Source organism: Panthera uncia, chromosome A2 (assembly GCF_023721935.1).
Source record: "Panthera uncia isolate 11264 chromosome A2, Puncia_PCG_1.0, whole genome shotgun sequence".
Classification (NCBI taxonomy): domain Eukaryota; kingdom Metazoa; phylum Chordata; class Mammalia; order Carnivora; family Felidae; genus Panthera; species Panthera uncia.
Genome location: NC_064816.1, coordinates 105,315,222 through 105,339,249, shown reverse-complemented (window position 1 = coordinate 105,339,249; position 24,028 = coordinate 105,315,222). Strand labels below are relative to the sequence as shown.

Sequence of the window (24,028 nt, the reverse complement as noted above, 5' to 3'; positions counted from 1 at the left end):
CGACGCGGGGCTCGAACTCACAAGCAGTGAGATCATGACCTGAGCCGAAGTTGGGGCTTAACTGACTGAGCCACCCAGGTGCCCCTAAAATTATTATGTTTAAACTGACTAAAAAGATAAAAGAAGAAATAAAAACAATATGAACAAAACAAAACCATATTTAAAAAGAGAGACTGGAAAAAGAGCCAAACAGAGCAAAGTCAAAGAAAGTAGGAAGAAGAAAAGCATATTATAAGAAGGATAAATAAAGCTTTATTAAAAAAGGAAAAAAAAAAAAAGGTGACAGGCATTCAGCAAAATTATTTTCTAAGAATGAGAACAAGAGTAAATTCTCCCAAATTTCCTTAACTGATAAAGAATAGCCATCAAAAACCCAAGGCAAAAATCATACTCCATGATAAAACCTGAGAAACTTTCCTTCAAAATTCAGGAATAAAACCAAGGTGCTATCACCCCTTCTATTCAGCATTGTAATGGAGATCTTAGACAACTGAGTAAGCCTGAGCACTGAACACAGATGAGAAGGAAACACAGCTCTCGTTATCCATATTAACAGGAGTATCCACATGGGAAATCCAAGAGACTGCAAATATTAAAATTGGTAAGATGAGAAAAGTTGCTATAAATAGGACCAATATACAAACATCAACAGTGTGCTCATGCATTGCCCCAAATTTTTAATGTATTTTTTCGGAGGTGATCTGTAATAGCCCTGCAAATATCAGGTACACAGAAATAAATCTACCAAAAGTATTAAAGACCTTCATGGAGAAAATTATAAAATTAATTGAAGAACATAGTAAACTAAAATGAAATGTAACATGTTCATGGGTAGGAACGCTGACTATAATAAAGTATCAATTCACCTCCAATTTAGCCTACAAATTCAATGTATTTCTAGTCAAAGCTCAATAAGGTTTGTTTTGGATAGAACTTTATACAATGATCCATTAATTTACATGGAAGAATAAATGTCACCAAAGGGCTAGGAACATTTTCAAGCTTAAGTAGAAAGGCTATAGCTGTTGTACTCTTTCTCAGCCCGGCTGCACTGTCACCAGCACTATGCATAAGAAATGCTCTTAGTGGCAAATGGAACTGACTTTGTCAGTGCTTACAAGGAACTGTCCCAGACTCTTTTTTGTTGCTTTCACCACACTCTGCAAAACCTGACCCTGACTCTACATCTTTTGGGCATGTTTTATTATTTTTTTTAATTAGTAAAATTAAACATATAAATAAAACTAAAAAAACCAAATAAGTTACAAATCCAAACAAGTATCACAACTTACTGTAACAGTTTGGAAATTAAAATCAAGTCGTTGACACAAAACTAAATAAGCCAATAATCTGGGCTTGGAAGGAGATAGAATTCCAAATAAGTAGGGAAAGAGTAGTCTTTAATTAATAGCCCTATGACAATTCCCTGCCCATTAAAACAAACAAACAAAAAATAGCAGTAGTCCCTACCTAATACCATAGATTTAAACCCTAAATATAAAAGGCAAAACTTAAAGTTTTAGGAAAAAATAGAGAAAACTGTTTTGACTTTGTGGTTAAAGAAAAACTTCTTAAACACAACGCCCCCAAAATCAAATATTATACTAATGTAATGTTTACTATGTGCAAGGAAGTATTCTAAGTGCTTTACATAAAGCACTTAGTACTCTAAGAGGTAGGTAATACTGTTGCCTCCATTTTCCAGATGGGGAAAGTCATGCACAGAGATGTGAAGTAACTTGCCCAACGTTACACAGCAAAGAGGAGACAGAACTGGGGATAAGAGGGGATCTGAAGCCAGAGGCTGTATGGCTGTGGATTCTGTGTTCTTACCTATCACACTACACCTGATGTGAAAATTTAAAACTTCTACATGATAAAAAAAAAAAAAAAAACACCAGACAACTTCGGAATAAGCCTAGGACTAGAGGATATTTCCAGCACATAAATATTAAAGAATACCTGCAAAACAATTTAAAAGGACAAAAAGCACACTGTAAAGTAGCCAAAGGCAATGATAGGCAATCCACCGAAGAAGAATCCAAAAGGCAATTAACACGCGGAAGACGTTAAATCACATTATATATCAGGAAAACAAAAATTAGAACAACAGGATACCATCTCACATGCAAAAATTAGGCCTGATGACACTAATGATGTGGAGAGTCTAGAACTCATTTAAGTCAAAGTGTAAATTTTTGTAGTCACTTTACACAACAATCTGGCAGCACCTAGGAAAATTAAAGAAATGTATCCCTTACTAAACCAGCAATTCTGCTTCTAGATTAATACCCAAGAGAAATACCCATGTCCCCAACTAGACATCATACATCAGGATTTTCCTGCAGTCTTGTTTGTCACAGTAAAAAATTGAAAACAACCTCAGAGACCATGAATATGACATTCATAAACTCTAATGTGATCACACAGTAGAATACAAATGATTTTAATCTATTTCTATTAAATCAATAAGTTTCAAACAGAAAAGAAATGAAACACATTACATAAATACTGATAAGACATACCACTTCATCAATTTTCAAACACATAAAAAGCCACCGCATGTTCTTTGTGGTTAATAGTTAAAATTGTCATAAGTATATAAACATGGATGGAAATGACAGATGTTGATTTTAAAATAGTGACTACTTTCAAGAGGGGAAAAATGGAAAAGGGAATGGAGTGATCCTTTACCTGTATTGTAACACCGAACTTCTTTATTTATTTTTTATTTTTTTGATGTTTATTTTTTGAGAGAGACGCAGAGTGAGAGTGGGGGAGGGGCAGAGAAAGGAGACACACAATCCTAAGCAGCCTCCAGGCTCTGAGCTGTCAGCACAGAGCCCAAAGGAGGGCTCGAACCCACAAACCAAGAGATCATGACTTGAGCCAAAGTCAGACGCTTAACCAACTGAGCCACCCAGGCACCCCTGTACTTCTAAACAAGAGGGAGATGTGGCAAAACACTGGCATCTGTAGCTTGTTGGGTTCACAAGAGTCTACCATATTTTCTGTGCACATGAAATATTTCCTAATTTAAATGAGCCTTGAAAATCTAACATCCCCTTTCTTACCAGGGCACCAATTCTCAATTCTCCTGCTGTGCCTTCCTTTGTAAATTGTTCTAACTTGCCTCATCAAGCCTTTGTTCCCACTATTCCTCAAACACAGCCACATAAATCAAGATATTCTCATTCATTTCTCAAATATTTCACATTAATTTTCATCTGTGCACCTTCAAGTACTGTCCACATTCTATCCTGTAATTTGCTTCCGTTTAGGAAAAAGGAAGGCTTTAAAACAACGGTGGTATATACTTGAAAGCAGTAGCCAATAATTTGTTGAATCTTCCCTTGTTTATAACAGAAAGCAACACTCTAGATCTGTCACACTTGGATGATCTCATGTGTGAAAATGACACCACACTATCTCCCCTTCCTGTATCCAGCTCTCAAGCACAGGCATGTTGACACACACACATACATCCTCATCTGTAAGATGGAAGAGACCATAGATTTAACTGTCCAATCCAAAACAAACTTTGCAGTTATGACTATACTTTGGCCAAACATAAACTTAATTGGGCTAGTCAATTTTCTGATAACCCCCAAAATATGTTTGTTTGTTTTAATTTTTTTTTTTTTTTACATTTATTTATTTTTGAGAGACAGAGCACAAGCAGGGGAGGGGCAGAGAGAGAAGGAAACACAGAATCCGAAGCAGGCTCCGAGCTGACAGCACAGAGCCCGACGCAGGGCTCCAACTCACGAACCGTGAGATCATGACCTGAGCCAAAGTCGGACACTCAACGGACTGAGCCACCCAGGCGCCCGTTTTTTTTTTTAAATAAAATAATTGAAAACAATATAAACGTTTTGTTCTGTGTGGCTGGTGTTTCTAACACATTGTAACACAAAGCCCTCAATATACACAATTTTTTTTACGTAGAAATAGCACCCAAAGATTTATGATATGGCTTTAATTAGATTTGCTTATAAGCGTTTCTTTGACTTACTGAAAAGAAGCCCTTTAAAGATAGTAATGCAACAATTTATTTCTGAGTAGTGGTAATTATATGTTATGGTTGGTTTGTAATTTTGAAGAGAATAGGACTGGATGAAGTCTTCCAAACTAGTGATCTAAAAATTATTGATTCCAATAAAATTAATTCTAACTGTATAATTAAAAAGCCTAAGTTTGTCACCAGAACTTGGTAGACAAAGAAACTGCAAGAATCCTTTGTTCAATAATAACAAGTTTCCTTATGAGACCAATTGTAATAGAAAGTAAATTTAGATCTATAACAAATAGTTTCCTTCGCATGGGAGACAGAGTACTGATAAAAACAGATTATGGATCCGTTAAGTCCGCAATAGCAATGTTTTTATGAGCAGGAAGCACCAACCCTTCCTGTTTTCTCTTTAAAACAAAGAAAAGTACATCACATAAAAAGAGCTTCTAGAAGAGAGATTAGATGAGCTATAATGGAAAAGCCACACCAAAGCAAGATTATAAAAGTATCTACAACTGGCATGACTTCCCCAACCAAGTCCTAAAAGGAGGAGGTGGTGGGAGAACCAGTAGTCCACACAGGGATGGATTGTGAGGAAGGAAGCAACAGGAGGGTGCTAGCGGAAGGGAAAGCAATTCTCAACCAGGGCTCACAAGAGAGCACAAACTCACAGAACAGTGAGGCACAAAGCTACCTGGCCAGTGACATATCCCCTTCCTTAGAGGTGATAAATCAGAATGGCTAAGTCACACGCCCAACGACACAGAGTAGAGCTTTCTGCTTGGTGCATTTTTTTCTCCATATCATAGTGCCTAGCATTATATTTAGGTAATTATTAACACTGAAATATAATACTGAAGACAGTATTATACTGCATAAGATGTACTTCTTGCTTTGTGGCCAGATCGTTACGGGTTTGTACAGTATCTCTTTAGCTTACTCCTTATGAGACCTGACTGCACAGCCATGTATAAAAGAACATGTATAAAAGAAAAAAAAAAGGGAAGTCTTCTACTCACAGGATTTTTCTATTAGTTAACCACCAAACGGTAGCTTGTTCATTTTGTGCTTTCTATTTTCCTTTTACCCAACCTAGAAATGTTGTCACATAGGCCTACTTTCACACAAAAGCACACAGTGCATCGCCCAGAGTAGAGGGGCAAGAGTAAAAAGTCTATCTTCAACATCACTGCAGCAGGTAAAATTGTTTATAACTAATAAACATGTACTTGTACACTTCTGGATACATGCAATGCCATTACAGAACAAGGAAAAAAATACATTGTGTATAATGTTCTTTGTAATCTAGCTTAGGTTTGTGTTGAAGTACTAAAACAAAACACTAAGCTTTTCGAATGAGGGAGCTGCTAGAATATTCTAGAATTAGGAATAGAAGAACCAAATTACTGCTCAGAAGAGGAATGACCTCTGTAATGGACACATGTTGCCTTTATAAGCCAGCACATTCATCCCTTGTAAACCGTTTTTTTTTTTTTTAATGTTTTTTAATGTTTGTTTATTTTCGAGAGAGACAGAGTGTGAGTGGGGGAGGAGCAGAGAGAGGGAGACACAGAATCTGAAAAGGCTCCAGGCTCCAAGCTGGCAGCAAAGAGCCCAACATGGAGCTGTAACTCATGAACCAGTGAGATCATGACCTGAGCCGAAGTTGGCCACTTAACTGACTGAGACACTCAGGTGCCCCACCCCTTGTAAACCTCTTAATCATAGTATTTCACTGGCTCCATCTGACCAGTACCGGTGGCAGAGACAGACAACATAGGCCTATCAACCATGGTTGTTCATCCTCCTGTCCACAGTTACTGGTCCATGGGATGGGTCCATAAACCAATAGGGATATTGAAAGAAAAAAAAAAAAAAATAATAATGAGTTTCTCCGGCACAGTAAGTTACAAGTACAATTAAAATTGAGGGGTGCCTGGGTGGCTCAGTCGGTTGAGCGGCCGACTTCGGCTCAGGTCACGATCTCGCGGTCCGTGGGTTCGAGCCCCGCGTCAGGCTCTGGGTTGATGGCTCAGAGCCTGGAGCCTGCTTCCGATTCTGTGTGTCCCTCTCTCTCTGCCCCTCCCCCATCCATGCTCTGTCTCTCTCTGTCTCAAAAGAAATAAACGTTAAAAAAAAAAAAATTTAAAATTGATTCTGCCAGTGGCCATCTTGGCACATGGTAAGATCTTCAAAAAGAATGTAAGCAAGCTGAGCTGAGAAGTAGATAAAAGGAGCAAGAGAGTTCTGACCTTTTCTGATCCCCTTGGTCAAGCCATACTTGACAATCCAACTCCTGGATGTCCCAATTCTATGTATTATTTCAAGAATTTGTGCTCTCTCATCAACGTAGTCTTTAAAGCTCATCTATAACACATCAGGAATTCTGGTTAACACAAGCTTCATCTTGCAAATGTTTATCGTAAGTTTTTTCATACCTCTATACTTGTAGAAACTTTGCCTTCACAATTGAGACCACCTTCCCTACCTAGACTAAATCATTCACCTTGAATGTAGGCTTTAAAAAAAAATGAGCCCTTCCTTTTTAGCTGAAAACACCTCCCTCCCAAAAACTCTTTAAGGACAAAACAAGAAGGTAAATCAATGATCCAGAAAAATGCCCACAGCATCTTCTTTGTGCAAACACGCTCTCGAGAATTACCAAATTTAACTCCAGCCTAAATTTTATTGCTGAGCAGGTGAGTGGTTGCTTGCACATGGGGAGCAGGGGTTGTGCAGCAGGAGAGAGGGATTACAAAGGAGGATAAGCAAACTGTGAGGGGTAATAGATATGTTCAAGGTCTTGAATGTAGCAATGGGTTCACAGGTATATTTCAAAACTTATCAACTCTATACTGTAAATATGGGCAGCTCATGATATGTAAATAATACCTCAATAAAATTGTCTCAAAAAAAGATACACCTTTCCAAGGAAAAGCATTTTACAGTATCATTATTGTTCTGGAATGGAACAAGTCATAATGCCTGGAGTTGCTGATGTAACTTGGTGAAAAGGAAGAAAGTTACATGCCAAGGATGGCAGGGCAGGAAAACAATGAAGAGTGATGCCTGATAAGATCCTTGAATTGTGCCCCTGCTCTGGACTACACTACCTGCTTCTGGACATCTTACTACATGAAAATAATAAAGCTTACTATTTTAAGCAGCAGTAGCTGGGTTTCTATTACCTATTGCTAATACAGTGGTCTTTGGTCCTTTTTTAAAGCCAGCAATATCAGGCCATTCTCAGGCCAGCTATCTTTTGTCTCTAATCTTAGAATAAAGTCCAAATCCCAGGCTAACAAATCCAAGGATGTGCAGAGCCTGAATTACCACTGGAGGTAATTCATTGGCCACTATTCCCCACCTCCAGCCATACTTCCAATTCTTCCAATGAGCCTTCTATACTTTAAGTGCCACACAAGCAAGGCACATGTTTTTTCTGATATTCCTAGCACCTGGCTAAATGCCTGGTACAGAAGAGGTACTTAAAATACACTGCTGAATGAGAAAGAGCTCATGATAGCGCTCATTATGTTTTAAGGACAGGCAAATGCTTAGTCCCTAACCAATACAGTATTTGGGAGAAAGAAATTTAGCTTAATGATGTTCCAGATTATCCTTTCTCTATATAAGCTATAAAAAAGATTTTCATTGTTTCATCAAATATCCACATTTCAAAATGAGATGCAAAGAAAAATGTGAATTGTTTCCAAAATATTTCTAGTCACTTCCGCATTTTTTTAGCATCTGAATTCTATGTAAGTGAACTGCTTTAAGGATGAAAAAGGAAGATAGAACATTTGAAAAGAACTGGATTCGATTCTGTAGTTAAATTATTCAAAAATGGTTTGTCAGCACTAAAACAGGAGAGAGGTTGTGATGGTAGCAGAGGATGAGAAATTCAAAACAGTAATAAGGTTCAGAGGGACTATACCACCAAAATGTACCCCCCACCCAGACATATAAAGAAAGCAAAGGCCCCAGACTGTCTTCCCTGTTCATGCTTCAACATTCACAATGAGCAATTACACTTGAACGCTCAATTCTCCCTCTGAACTTCTGCCTAATACGGAAAACTGAAGAACAACTCAGCTATGGATGATCAAGCATGTGTTTCTACCATGCCAAACATCTGGATAGAAATCTGAAGATTCTATAAATAATCTAGATATTGCTAAATATCCAGACATTTAGTGTTGAAGCCAAGACCTCAGTTCTCTGTGTCATTTTCATTCTTCAAATGACACAAAGAAGCCTGAAGTGCATTTGTCACATATTTTTCTTCCTTATGTTCTCCCTGGTGCCAAGCAGATTTTATACTTACCAGGCACAAAATAACATATAGTTATTATATAATATCTGCTAAGAAATGATATAGAAGGTATCAAAAGTAAGGGATCCTGACTTATCATGTTCCAAGGATCACAGTTTGAGGCGGCGCTCACGGCTGCCAACCAAGTTCCAACTGTATCCTACCCCTTCCTTCTCTGGAGCAGTTCTGGGAGACAAGAAATAGAGTTATGGAAGCAAGAACCCTGCAATGACTCCTTCATTCAATTAACTAAATGTCAACTATATGTCAAGGCTGTGTTGGGCACCCAGGAAAGGAAAAGTGATTAGGACCTTGCCCATACTGCTGAGAGGTACACAGTTGATCATATGAAAAGGAGGAGGGCAATTGCTCTTTCCAATGATTCCACTGATCAATTCTAGAATCAAGTCTTAGTCCTCATCTTACTTAACAGCATTTGACACAGATGTTCAATTCTATCTCCTTAAAAAGATTTGCACTTGGTTTCTAGGACACCAACCTCTACCAGGTTTTCCTCTTACCTTTTCTGGCTTCTTTCCTGGCTCCTGAAACTCTTACTAGGAGTGCCCCTGGATCAATCCACAGATAAGTGCTATTCTCCCTCTAACCTTACTAACTTGTGGATGTCATCCAATATAATCTCTAACTACCATTCTCTATGTTGATGGCTCCCAGGATTTAAACTTCCAGCTACTTTTCTCCCCTGAACTGCACTGTTGGTAGTCTAACTGCTACCTGACATCTCCATTTGGGTATCTGATTGGCCAATCATATCTAATACTGAACCCCTTATTTTCCTCCCAAAGCTTTCTCCTCCCACAGTCTTTCCATTCCTATTAATAGAAGATCCATCTTGACAGTGGCTTAAGCCATAAATCATGAGTAATCCACGACTCCTCTCTTTCTCTCACACCTCATTCCAAACCATCAGAAAATAATGTTGTTCCATTGAGATTATACTGGTACACCTCTCGCCTGAATTACTGCAGTAACCTTACATATGATCTCACTGCTTCCATTGTTGCCCTCTATCATCTATTCCCAATTCAGTAGCCAGACAATCTTTTAAATGAAAATCAGGCCCAAAGCTACCAATGGCTGCCCATTTCATTCTGCATAAAAGCTCTCATCCTTCCAGGGTTCTCAAGGCCCTTCACAATCTTCACCTCAGACCTTCTCTGACTCACATCCTGTACCACTCCACCCCTGGCTCATTCTGTCCCAGTCACAATGGACTCGTCTCTGTCCCTTACATAAACCAGGAATGCTCCTCTTAGTGGATCTTTTTCAAAGTTCCATCCATCTGAAACACTTTTCCTCTTTGTCTTTCATCACTTTCATCACTTCCTATTTCCTATTTGTGTTTCATCACTTTCAAATCTTTACTCCAGTGCTGTCTTCCCAAGCAGACTAATCCTGGCCATATATTAAATATGTACTTATCCCCCCCTACCTATCCACTGCCTCACCACTCTTCATTCCTCTTACTCCATTTTTCTCCACAGCACTTGCCTACCTTCTCATAAGATATATAATGTATTTACTTATTTATCATCTAACTTTGTCCCATAAATAAAAGACCAATAAAGGCAGCACATTTCGGTTTGTTTTGTTCACTGCTCTTGATGCTCAGTCGGTATTTATTATTGGAATGAATAAAGGAAAGAAAATTATTTGGTTTCATCTTGTATTTATATTAGACTAACAGTATATTAGACTAGTAATGTGAAATCCCTAGCCAACTATGATTTACAGTCCAATTTTAGAGGAAGTGTATTTGTTCATGGGAAACGTTACAGGAAAACCTGAGTAGTAGTATATGAAAGGTTGGCCAACAGTAGAGGAAAAAAGAGTATTTCAAGAAACACATTAGATTCTATGTTGGATATATAAATGTAATGCCTACTTAATATTATTTTGTAACCCAATGCTAACTTCCACGTTTTAAAATATTTCGCTGTCTTCTAGATTTAATTTTGACCAAATTATCATTTTTATGAAGTTTTCATTAGGTATGTCTTACTCCTGGTGAAAAGGGGGCAGCCAATTCTCTCAATTCGATTCAAGAAGTATTTGAAGAGTATAGCCTCTGTGTTTAAAAAAAAAGAAAATGCTACACACTGAAGGATCCAACAAAGGAAAAGCGATGATCTCTGCCAACAACAACAACAACAACAACAACAAACGGTTAATGGTTAGCTGGGGTAAATAGCAAACACAAAGCAATCTACAATATGGAGAGTAGGTATGGTCAAGGGCAAAGACAGAGTAAAACAAAATCTTACATTACTGACTCTCAGCCTTCAGTGTAATTTAGAATTAGGTAGGAAGTTTTAAAAAGGTTTAAAAAAATAATCACATGCCTTCCCTCTCTCCTGGATCTGACTGAATTAGTCTGGAGTGGCACTTGAGTATTAAGATACCCAAGGAAAAATTTAAGGAAACAACGCCTTTGAAAAGAAATGAGGCTTTATTCGAGTAACTTTACAAAGACAGGACAAGGTACTATAGGTTGAGGGCAGGGGATCAGCAAAGATGGAAAGGCAACAAAGGGCATTTTGTGTGGGGAATTCTGTGTGGCTGAAATATGTAAAGGGATGCAGACAGGAGGGGTGGGTGGGGAAAGATCTTGAATGCCGTGTTAAAGAATTTGGGTTGATTTCACTAAGAGTTTTCCTCTATTATCACAAATGGGTTTGGGTCATTCATTTCACAGCCATAAAATAATTGGGAGGATAAATTCAGGTGAAGGAAGAGTATCTAAACCTAACCTGCCTTCACCAGTAATCCAAATGTGTTCGAAGTGATAATAGCCCATTTTTAAACCACTTAAAACTGTGTGTAAATCAAGCCACTGACATACTCAAATCTCACTTTTCGGATTTGGGCTGAAATGCAATTTTTCCCAAAATGAATTGTTTCTTTTTTTGCAATGCCTCTTGACTCATGTTGTTAAACTTTACGAAAGTCAATAACCTCACTTCAAGTGAGAAATGGCATAAATAGCACATTTGGGTTACCATTTTTAAATCGAAAGTTGGGAAATTTTACAAACGCATTTGGCACAAAGGCAGACTATAAATATCAGCACAACAGCATCATGTGAAAAATCTCAGGTTTTGTCAACAGTGAATCATTTTTAAATTCAAAACGCAAGAAAATATTCAGCAACCATGTAACCATTTTAAATTCATTCAGCAGTGTGAACAGGAACACAGGGAGAAATCACATACACCTAACCACACATTAAAATATGAAACAGGAATAATTTGAAAACTGACGCTCCGAATTTTGAAAAATGACAAGTGTCATCATTTGAAAGTAACAGCAATACATAGGTTTTTCTTTGGCTGCGGTGCTGGTGGCATTTATTTTAGAGTTAAGACTGAACAAAATTATAGTTTTCCAGCACCCTGATGACCAGAGTGACTAAAAAAAAAAAAAAAAAAAAAAACATACACAGGTTAATCATTCCATATTTACACCTACTGTGCTTCCATCATTTTTTCCTTACAACTGAAAGATTAACATTACTATTTTCAGGCCATGAACTCATGCCTCCATAGAGTCTGCTTGAGTCAACACTAACTACCCTTAAGTGTTAGAAACCCCAATAGCCTAAAAATATTTTCATCATCACACGCAGGTTTGTAATTCAGAAATTTAAAATAAACTTTTTCCACTTGAGGCTGGAACAACTTTTTTTTTTTTTTTTGGCTTTCTGTAGTACATCCAAAGCGTTTGCCCACATTTTTCCATTTTATCCTAAAAACTCATTGGGAAGAGTGAAAAATATCATCACCAGTTTATAAATGGAAACACTGAAGCTCAAATAAAGTGAGCTGTTTGCCCAACGATAAATTCCAAGCAAGTTGTAGAGTTGGTATTTAGACTTACGTTTTCTTCCTGAATCCCTTTTTCTCCCTATAGACTGTATAGATATATTTTTTATCTATAAATATGGTATGTTTTATCTATTTTAAGACAATACAATTTCCGAGAGAGAAAGAGGTAAATCATTGTAATTCAGTGTCTTAGAATGGATGTAAATCAGTATAATTTTTGATGCTGTATGGAGATTTTTCCCAAAGCAACCAAAGGTATAGGGAAAAAAAATTGCAAAAAATAAATCAATAAAACAAACTTGGAAAGAATTTAAAGAATGAATATGGAAAAAGAAACAAACTCCTGAAATGACATTTCTCATTTTAAGATTAGTTATTTATGTTCTTTACATTCTCAATTAAAACTATTCATACATGTGCATGTGTATTTTATATATAATATATTATATATATATTGAAAATTAGCACAACTCCTTCAAGCCTCTTCTTCTCTGTTTAGGAAGCACAAGGAGATAAATTATAAATCTTCTAAATGTTAACATATTTTAGTATAACATTTATTTCATATTCTGAAAATTCCCCATAAATCAGAAGTATGATTTTATATATTTTTTTAATTTATTTTTGAGTGCACAAGCCAGGGAGGGGTAGAGACAGGGGGAAAGAGGAACAGAAGCGAGATCTGCACTGTCAGCAGCAAGCCCAGCCGGATGTGGGCCTCAAACTCAAGAACCCCGAGATCATGACTTGAGCCGAGTTGGACACTCAACTGACCAAGCCACCCAGGCGCCCCTTATAATTTAAAAAAGTTGTTTTTCATGATTTGTCAGAACATTTCCAACCAAAATTATTTTCTAATAAACCATGAAAAATAAAATAGACCATTTTCCCAAAGTAGCTCTCATTTGCATTTATATCCTAAGCACTATGAAAAAGTTTCACACTCTTTCTATGTTTCCCTGACTCTATTACAGCTTCTTCCCTTCCCACTTCTCTAATCCACAAAGATGTCTCCTAGTCCTAAATTTTACGTCAGCTAACGTCAGTCCCTCCCTTACATCACATTTAGTTTTCCCACTTCACGAATCCCAATTAGATCCTGTTTTCACAGAATTGGTATTTGCCTTTGTATGTGTTTATTACCTCTCAATGTTCTCAGCGGGATATACACGAGGCAAATTTATTCACTGAACAAAGCTCCTGAGGTCATACGGAAAAAAAGTACATTTTAAAAAACGAGGCTTCACAAAGCACATTAATTTTAAAGCCCAGTCTGGTTCACTGCTGTCTTCCCAGGCTGAGAACAGTGCCTGTTATAAATAAATAAATATTTACTGAATGAAGAAATGTTCAGTTACTTTAATACGAAGTTCTGAAGCAAGCCTTTCTTTTTCTCATAACACCATGAAAATGCAGGGAAGAGAACTCGGCTTCTCCTCTTCCTACCATATCTATAAACAGTTTATATTCACTACACTAACTTAAACTTATTCAAAGCTAGGGATCCTATTGATTTAAAATGACCCAACCATAAATAACAACAAAAATCAACTGTTGTTCCATTGGCTAGTGATCAGAAGTCCAAGACAGGTTCAGGGGAAGTTCCTTCCAAGCTATTTCAGTGACATGCATTCTGGTCTGATCATGAATTCTGCTCTCAATTTAGGCTCACCAGCAGGCCACTTGAGCATGTGGACAGTTGGGCTTGTAGAGTCTTAAGTTCCTCAAGAAAATGCTTCAACACAAAAGCAGGCCATGGCCTTTACACCTGCCACTCCCGTATGCAATCCTGATCTTACTAACACTTTCAGGAATGATCTCAGACTCATCCTGCAACTTTGCGCCTATTTTAGAGGTAGTTACCCTGGTGGGATTGGAACCTATGAAAGGTCCACCTAGTTCCACCTTAGAAGGAAATGTCTCCTCAGTCTTCACCCTCAATCCTTCACCCTCAATCCACCCTCAACCTCAATCCTCAATCCTAACTACTTCACATTTCTCATCTTAAAATGTTCCAAGGAAGATATGGAATCTAAATAATAGTAGTGGCTATTGTCAGCATCTATTTAAGACCTGGTCCAACTTGTAAGTCTCATTCACCTCCAATTTAAACTGCTGAACTTACTTAAGCTTGTTCACAATGCATAAAGAGTAGACACTAATTCATCTTAAGAAATGCCCGTTTTATCTAAAAAGTCTAGGATTTAATAGGGTGCTAACTATTATATAGCCTTGTGACTTCTAATTAAGGTTTACTACATAACTATTAAAAATCAATAGAATACATTCTGAAGGCCAATAAGTTGGAATAGATATAAAAATCTTAAAATGTTCCTTTAGATCACCTTTCTCCTTGCTTTCCTGATACACACTAAATACAACCAAAAATGATATATCTTGAAAACAACTAGACTTAAAAATAACTTGTCTTTTAACATGTATATATAATATATATTATACATATATATGTGTATATAGATATAGATATACATACATAGATTGCACATTAATTTATATAGGCCCCACAGCCAAGTAAGCATGCAAAGAAAACTTTCTACTGTGTGTAAGCAGATATTATAAGACTAAGTGTCTGGGGAACAGGTGACCAAATCATGGGGAGAGGGCGAAAGTCAGGGCACAACATGATGAATTTGAATAGCAGGCCATTCATGCCAAGAAAAGAAAATACCTGGAGAATTGGTCAGCACTTACTTAATATACAGTCAATAAGATAAGCATGCTTCAAGCAAGACAAAGGTGAATTTTGGTCTGAAACTTGACATGGTTCTCCAATTACAAGGAGCTGAATCACCAGGTGTTTTACAATTTTTCTCCCAAGTCTACTATCTGTGACCATGTTGGTTAGATTCCTACTAACTAACCAGAAAAGCATACTTGATTCCACTGTCTTGCCTTCAAAGCTTTGCAAGCATGTTCATGTACAAAGGAACATTAATGGTAAACCAATCCAGCCTCTCTCTCCTGTTGGTGACCACAAGGCAGCCTCTCCATTCCTAGGATGTAACCTAAGCTTGCACAGATGGCCTAGCTCGCTGCTAATACAGGAGAACTGGGTTTGTTTTCAGGGTGGGTGCTGCAAACCAGCAGGTGTATTTATAGAAGGGAGATAGACTATGATGGAGGGATGATGACAGAAGAGGAAGTTTCTTCCACCTGGGAGAGAAGCCTGTGGAAAGATCTGGATCTCACAGCCTAGGTTCTATTCCTGACTTGCCAACTTATTAAAACCCTTTTTGGTCTGTTATCTCATGTTTAAGATTTACACAATGTCCCTTGCCTCAGATGGCTGTCAGAATGAGGAATGAAATCATGAATGAAGACCTGGGCTGTGATAGGCAATCAATAAACGGCAACTGCTCTCCCATTCTCCATTCGTCCAGAATTGCACCTCAAAAATCACAGAGGTAGACTGCACCATTAAAACTAAAAGGCCCAAGCTTATTAGCAGAGAAAGGAATGACTTGGATGGAGGCTTGCTTATTTACTGGAGGATTTTGCTTAAAATGGAGTTAGGATATTAATAAATCGGGAGACCACATGGAAAAAGCATCCAGTATGAACAAACTGACAAAAAAAAAAAAAAAAAAAAAAAAAGGCATCCCTTTATGTAAGCACGAAACAAACTTCGGAAGCTGCGGATATCCTGTGAACCTACTCGGTGACCTCAATTTAAATCACAAGAGCACGGAGAGCTAACCAAGATGCACACCATCCATATGCCGCCTTGTCAGTTTTAGATCACGCTATTTTTGCAAAACTGTCCTCAAACCTGAGGCTGCTCTCCCGCCTCCAAACCCGCCCCAGACGGGGTTGGAAGCCAGGAGCGAGTATCAGAAGGGATAGGGATGGGAAAGTGGAAAGGTCTGGTCAAAAGGCAGAAAAACAAGGCGGTGGGTGAGGGGGCGGGGTAGAGCAATGTGGCAGAGACGCGGCCAGTGAGCCAGAAAGACGGCGGCTTCACAATGAGGGAAAGGAAGAGACTGCGACAAGAGCCGGCTCCTGGTCTCCGGCGGGGAGTGATGGTGAGGTCAGGGGCGCGCAGAGCGTGGGAAGACGGGAAGGGGTGCGGAATGAAGTCAGAGTCGCTGGTCAGGCAGGGGAACCAAGGAGCAACCGAGCAGGTGCAAAGCCCGCAGGCGGGGAGGAACCGGTTCAGGGTACTCACTGTGTACAGCAGGTTGAGAGCGCACAGGCAGTTCTTGGAACACGCGAAGCCCCCGCAAACCATCTTGGAGCCTGTGGTTGCCGAAATCGCAGGTAAACGAGGCTCGGGCGGAGCCTCCGGAACAGCCTCTTTGTCCTTGCCTTAGAGGCCTGGCCGAGGCCGGGGTGGGAGGCCTGGGCTGCGGCTGCAGTGCGCTGCGCGCCCGCCGCGGCTCGAACCCGCTCTGGAACCTGCGGCCGCAGCAGCTGGAGCCTGAGCCCGAGCCCCGCCCAGCACCCCCGCCTCGCCCCGCGCGCTGATTGGCCGCCGGCAGGGAACAAAGGTAGAAATATGCAAATAAATGCGCTCCGCCTGCCGGCAGCCGGGAGAGGCTAGACGGCCCGGGGCCGAGGGGGAGGGGGTGGAGGCCGTAGGGGACCTAGCTCGAGGCCAGACCGTGTGACAGCGGCCTCCCTGTCGTTTCCTGGGGAGCAGGTGAGGAGAAGAGGGCGGGGCTCGACGGAGATCCACGCTGGCAGGGAGAAATATGACAGCACCTCTCGGTTCTTGGCCCTGGTGGATGACGTGGCACCATTTTGAATGAGATTTTAAAATTAAGCACCTGGCCTTGTTTGAAGGAAGGCAGGAATAAATGGAGAAATAAATAAACGAATGTGAATGATTTAAAAGAGAGAATGAAGTGGGGGGAAATAAAAGGAAGGAAATAAGGGAAGGAATAAAAAGAGAGCGAATTCTCGGCTTCTCTAGGAAAATAGGTACAGTACATGGCCCATAAATGTGACTCCTGTCATGTCAAATTTACCCTACAGGAATTTGCAAATACTGATAAACTATGAATACGTGCATGCCAGAGAAAATCAGGAGAGATTATTTTTGTCTTTCAATACTAAATATCAATAAATTTTTCTTTTTTTCCCAAATAAGAATTGTGAAAAATATTTAAATGATACAGTCTTCACCTCAAGTCAGTCCATTATCACTTTATTGACTGTCTACTGCGGAAATGCATCTTGTATCCTCAGATTTCTCACCTATAAATTGAGATATTATGTTAAGCACTTTTTTGCACAGTGCCTGGCACAAACTAAGTGCTCAATAAGTGTAGGCCAGTATTAGTAGATCTAATAGGCTTTTTTCTTTTAATGTTTATTTATTTTTGAAAGAGAGAGAGCACAAGCAGGGGAGGTGCAGAGAGAAGGAGACACAGAATCTGAAACAGGTTCCAGGCTCTGAGCTGTCAGCACAGAGCCTGAGGCAGGGCTGGAAGCCACAGACGACCTGATCTGAAGTCAGATACTTAACTGACTGAGCCACCCAGCCACCCCAAGACTAATAGTTTTCTAATGCCTGCTGTGTTCCAGGCACCTAAGCTAAGCCAGTAAAGGCTTGGTTGTTTCATAGTACCATCTACCAAAACAGGTTCTTCTAAAGAAATGTTCAGATATTTATATGGAACCTAAAGGTTCATACTGAGTAAATTATGTGATAGCAAATGCTAAATATATGGATTTTTTAAAGTTTATTTATTTATTAGAGGGGAGCAGAGGGAGAGGGAGAGGATCCAAAGCATGCCCCATGCTGTCAGCACTCACAAATGGAATGCTGGGATCATGATCTGAGCCAAAATCAAGAGTCCCACGCTTAACCCACTGAACCACCCAGGTGGCCCTAAAACATATGTTAAGTAGAACACTGCAATTGGTTGAAATAGTTAGTGTTCTTGGAATTTCCTGCTCTGTCTTCTAAGCTCTCCTTACTTCCCCAAATCCCACCACACCAAGAAGGCTCCATCGATTCTTTTGCTTTTGTATTCCACATTAATCTTTTCTGTACACCCCGAAGTATTCCAAAAATCACTCTAGAAAATGACCATCCAACCCAAACAATACAATGCTGCTCAGCCTTCCACTGTAAAAGCCAAAAACTTACTAAAGAAGTCCGAGCGAGGAGATCGGTTCATCCACTTCTCATTCCTGGAGGCCACCAATATTGTACCACTACATTGCTCCCCCTAGTCATGGCAACTCTTTTTTTGTCTCCTTCATAATATCTTCTACTATCTCCCTGTGGGCTGAATCTCTTTCTTTATCTCAACGAAAGGCCACCTATTGGTTAGGGGTCCAGCAGGAAGGATATAGTTCATTCAAATAGCATAATTGAAAAGAGTTTAATAAAGAGACTATTTCTTAAAGCGCGGACAAAGTTGAAGGAAGCTAAGAAAAAATAATGGAGCGGCTCAGCTCCAGCAAGAATGGGTAGTTATGATTTTCCTGAAGTCTAAAGGGGAATTTAGGGAACAATTACAGAAGCCGGGCAAGAGCTGTAGTGGTAGAAGCATTGCCTCATAGGATTTATGGGCTTTGATGGGGAAAGCCGAGGAACTACTGCAAATTGGGAGGAGGGTGGGAGGTAGTGAACATGATGAATTTCTCCTTAGGATTTATAAAAGACCACTTATTTCCATCCCAATAAGAATGAGCCAGATATGTTACAAATTCACAGTTTAAAACAAAACAAAACAACAACAACAACAAAAACTGTCAGAGAATTGAAGACCTAAAGACATCTAAAAGAACGAAAATCCGGGAAGTAATAAGACAGTCTTAGGAAGAAAAGTTCACAGTTTCCATTATCTTGTGTGGGTTGGCTGTAGAAAGAAGACTGCATAGAGAGGGACAAAGAGAAATGAGGTGATCTTTTAACCATGTTTTATTGCCCGTGTGTGAACTGGTGTGACAGTGTATAATCCAGGGGGCTCCAGCTACAGAGTGAGTCTATGATTGCTTGCCATATTTAACCCATGAACCTTCACTTAGTACAGGGGTTACAAGTTTCAAAGTCTGTGGTCAGAGAAGAGTACTCCTTCCCCAACTATCTCAAGGTTCACAGATCTTCCCCAAATACAAGAAAGTGGTTAACAGCTGGATCAGGATGGGCAAGACGAGAAAGACCCCTATGGAGCAATCTGACTCTTGACCTAATCCAAGGCATTGGCTACTCAAGGCTAAGGGGGTAGAAGAGAGAAATCCCCCTATGATATATTGTAAGAATCCTCCATTCCTGAAATAGAACAGCAGGATAAGGAGATATCTTACAAAGACATGACTGAAAGCAGAGAACATGACTGGAGAGCAAAGACCACTCCACAGCAGACAAAATGGCAGCAGCCAGGTTATAAAACAGAGAACTTCCAAGGTTCAGAAAGCTGGTGACTGAGCACAAAGTACAAAGCGTTCTCCATACAGACCTCCTTCCTGTAGAAAAAAGGTCTTGATCAAAATATTTGAAGCCAATGCTGACTGAATCTAATTAAACCTGTATTTTTTCTTCTATCGAGGTAGGCACCCAGCATAGCAGCCTGATAGAATAAGGCCTGTATCATTTAATACATTCTCAACAGTTCTTTTATATACACTTTGTGACACACAATCAAAAATTATGAAAGGTGTGGATAATCAAAAAAATTTGGCTTATGGTCAAAAGAAAAAAATGATCCATAGCATCAGGCCCAGAGATGATCCTGATGTTCAAATTTTCAGACAGGTCCTGAAAACTAAACATCATAAATGTGTTAAATATTCAGTGGAAAACATGCAGGAACATATGGAGAATTTCAGCAGAAAGATCAAGATTATTGGAAAAAATGTAAATGAAATGAGAAATACAATCAGAAAAAAAATTTAATGTGATTTAAGAAAACTGGATAAAACAGAAGAAAAAATTCAGTTGAAAGAGAGATAAATAGAAATTAGACTAAAACACAAAGATAAAAAAAAAGTGAAAAAAATAGTTCAGAGCCTCTGATACCTTTAGGACAAAATCAAATAGCGTGTGTGCAGTTCCAGAAGGAGAAAACAAAAAAAAAAATAAAAAAAGGGACAAAAGACATATATAAAGAGAATAACGGTCGGGAATTTTCCAAAGTTAGTAAGAGATATCAACTCACGGATCCATGAATGGTCACTTCTACCTACTGGTATGCCCACAGCAGTATGAGCCTGCCCATATTAAGGTGAGGGAACACAGACCTATTATGGGAGGGTTGCAAGGTCACATTGCAGAGGAGCACATATATGGGAAATGCTGCAGTGTGTCTTTGGAAAATAAAATCTGCCATAGGTAATGTCCTTTTTCCATATAATGCCTCCATATTGCCCCTTTGTTAACAAACTGTGTTTTTTTTTTTTTTTAATGTGAGAAAAAGAATAGAACGTTGGACTATAGTTCTCAGAGAGTTTCAATGGAGACTAAGCTCAGAGACTATTTTATTAAGTGGAAGAGGAAGTTTTGTATTTGTACAATAAAATTGTCTTTGGCCATAAAATCAATAAAATGGACAATTGAAACTTACTTTCTTTAAAAGCTGGGTCTTCTGGGGCACCTGGGTGGCTCAGTTGGTTAAACATCCGACTTCGGTTCAGGTCATGATCTCGTGGTCTGAGTTTCAGCCCCATGTCAGGCTCTGTGTTGACAGCTCAGAGCCTGGAGCCTGCTCTGAATTGTCTCCGTCTCTCTCTGCCCCTCCTCCACTTTCACTCTGTCTCTCTCTCTCTCTCTCTCAAAAATAAATATTTAAAATAATTAATTAGTTAATTAATTAAAATTGGGTCTCCTAAGCATATTGTTTTTAATAGTTTTAGATGGAAATAACAAAGATAAACTAAATTAATTAGCTTTACATATAATTTCTTGGTCCTTGAATGTGAAATGAATTTTTAACAATTTAGGAGATTGCTATACTCCTCTCTCCTTTGTTTTAATTTTTTTTTTTCTTGCTTGCTTGCTTTCTTCCTCTTTTTTTTTTTTTAGCCAGGGAAACAGCATTCTTGTGCGTTAGTCCGGATCCTCTGAGAAGCAGACACCAAGATTGTACTAGATATGCAAGAGATTTATTGGAAGACACATCTGTGAGGTTTCACAGGTGCTACAGAAGGCTGTGAGCACTAAAAGAATGCAACAGAGGTCTGACTTCCGTGAAAGTAAAGAGGGAAGGAAAGAAGGGAGAGAAGGAGGGAGAGAGGAAGGTGTTAGACTTCAGGGCGGTTTTAAGAAGATTTGGCAAGGCCAGCAAAGAGTCCTTGAGTCAGATGTGCAAAGAATCTAGCACACTCTCCTGCAATGCAGCTGCCTCAGTATCCCTGCCACACTCAGTCACTGGCTAGAAACATCAGCACAAATGCAGTGATGGACATTGGGACTGGCTTCAATTATGCTCTCCACAATAGATCTGAGAGGTCCATTTTCTTGAAAGATAAGTCTAACTATATTTTCCCCTAAAAATATTTCCCTACTCACATTTCAAACCATCTTTGAATTTTTCAGTCCTCATCATTTTATCAGGGCAGGAAATTCTCTAACTTCATCTGGGTAATCCACTTCAGGCTTTAATGAACATTTAAAAACTCTTCATGGGGGTGCCTGGCTGGCTCAGTTGGGAAAGCATGGGACTCTTGATCTTGGGGTTGTGAATTTGAGCCCCATGTTGAGTGTAGAGTTCACTTAAAAATAAAAAAGAGTCTGTTTAAAAAATTTTAAACAGGGGCGTGCCTGGGTGGCTCAGTCGATTCAGTGTCGGACTTTGGCTCAGATCACGATCTCATGGTTCATGAGTTCGAGCAGCACATTAGGCTCTGTGCTGATAGCTTGGAGCCCGGAGCCTGCTTCTGATCGTGTGTCTCCCTCTCTCTCTGCCCCTTCCCTGCTCATGCTCTGTCTCTCTCTCTCTCAAAAAAAGAAACATTTAAAAGACAGATTTTTAAAAAAATTAATGAGAATAATTTGTTTTAAAAAAAATTTTAATAAAAAATAAATTTAAATTCTTCATGGTTTAGATTTAGCTTGATATTATCTTAACTTTTTTATTTTAATCTTTTTTTTTTTTTTTTTTAAGAGAGAAAGAGAGAGAGTGTGTGCACACAAGCAGGGCAGAGGGGCAGAGGAAGAGATCAACAGAGAATCTTAAGCAAGTTCCATGCTCAGCACAGAGGCTGACATGGGGCTCCATCCCATGATTCCAAAATCATGACCTGAGCCGAAATCAAGTCAGCCACTCAATTGACTGAGCCAACCAGGTGCCCCTTAATTTTTTATTATTTTTTGCCATTCAAGTTTAAGGTCAATATATATATTTTTTTAATTTTTCTTTAATTTTTATTTTTTTTTTTTTTTTTTTTTTTTTTTAGTATTTATTTATTTTTGAGACAGAGAGAGACAGAGTGTGAGCAGGGAAGGGGCAGAGAGAGAGGGAGACACAGAATCGAAAGCAGGCTTCAGGCTCTGAGCTGTCAGCACAAGAGCCTGACGTGGGGCTTGAACTCACAAACTGTGAGATCATGACCTGAGCTGAAGCCATACGCCCAACAGACTGAGCCACCCAAGCGCACCTCCACATTTTCCTCTTAATAATTCAATACAAGGATTTCATTGTTTTCAATAAATCTTAAACAAAATGACTCCTAAGCTTTTGTACAACATTGTTAACTACTCTACCAAAAAACTTTTTAGACTTCTCAGAAATATGAAGATGAAATTGTTCATACACATTTTATGGCCACATAAATAATATAGCAATTTTAAAACACTTCAACTACAGTACACCTTGCTATAGCTAAACCCCAGTATATTGTTTTAACCAATAAAATACTATTAAATAAATTAAATGCCAATTCCTAAAATGTCTGTCAATGGTTTTAACTAAAATTGATCCAGCTAAATGATTTCTAATGACAAATACATTTTTTATTCCACATTTTTTTTGGTCCATTATTCTCTGATATTCTTCTGTCTCCTGGACAAATGAAAGAAAGGACTGTAGAATCTTCCATTTGAGATGATTTGTAATCTTTTGGATCCAGTGAAGCATAAGAAGGGAATTTCTTGGCCAAGAATAAGACAAAGCAGCTGATCAATTGTTACTTCTCTCCTTCCAAATCTCTCTCTTCCGCTATTTTCCCTGTTATCCTTTTTGATGTTTTGCCAGGTTTTAGCAATTGTATGTGACATATTCCTCCATCCTACAATAATATTGTCTCCCTTTTGCTATGCAGAATGTTTCAACATTAATGCCAAAGGACTTCAAATGATAATTCATTTTCAGAGAAAGTTTTTCTTTCAACCACAAATTAAACTTGAAGTTTTTCTTGCTTTTACCGACTTATTTCCTTCTATGTAATGTCAATGGGACTAAAATATATGCATATATATGACTATCTTGTCATATGCTATGGCACTAAAATCTCAATTCTAAATTTCTGTGACCATTTGTAGTAGCAAATTCAGCTTTTACAGCATTGCAGAGAATTCCAGGGCCTAACAGGCAAATCCAGCTTGATGGCCAGACAAACCAACCAGACCACTGATCAGCTGCCTGTAATGAGGGGGGACAATCAGCTTTAAGCATGAGATAATCTGCTTACCCTTTGCCTCTGTTTTCTCCACATCTTCCCTTCCATTTTTTTTTTTTCATGTGCTATATTAATGATGTACCAATGAGAGTACAATTGGAAGTAAATTGATGATATTTTTAAGGTTCCATCACATGAAAGAAATTTCTGGAAATCTAAGGCTTTCCATTTTGAGTACTGTAGATCACTGTGTATTGCATTTATTTAGTCCAGTGGCTACTTCAGTAAATACATAATTTTTATATCTGAAAGCTAATAATAATACTG

General features: G+C 38.8%; 1 protein-coding gene across 2 annotated transcripts in view; it reads right to left on the bottom strand.

Annotated features, from left to right (window-relative positions):
• TSPAN13 (tetraspanin 13) overlaps window positions 1-16,611 on the bottom strand; it is a 105,236-nt gene extending 88,625 nt beyond the window's left edge. The window contains exon 1 of one of the 2 annotated variants that reach the window (XM_049641587.1): window positions 16,359-16,611. In XM_049641587.1, coding sequence (XP_049497544.1) covers window positions 16,359-16,421 — 63 coding nt within the window. In that variant the 5' untranslated portion in view covers window positions 16,422-16,611. The remainder of the gene's footprint in view (window positions 1-16,358) is intronic. The other variant, XM_049641586.1, reaches the window with a different exon arrangement.
• Between the last annotated feature and the right edge of the window lie 7,417 nt (window positions 16,612-24,028).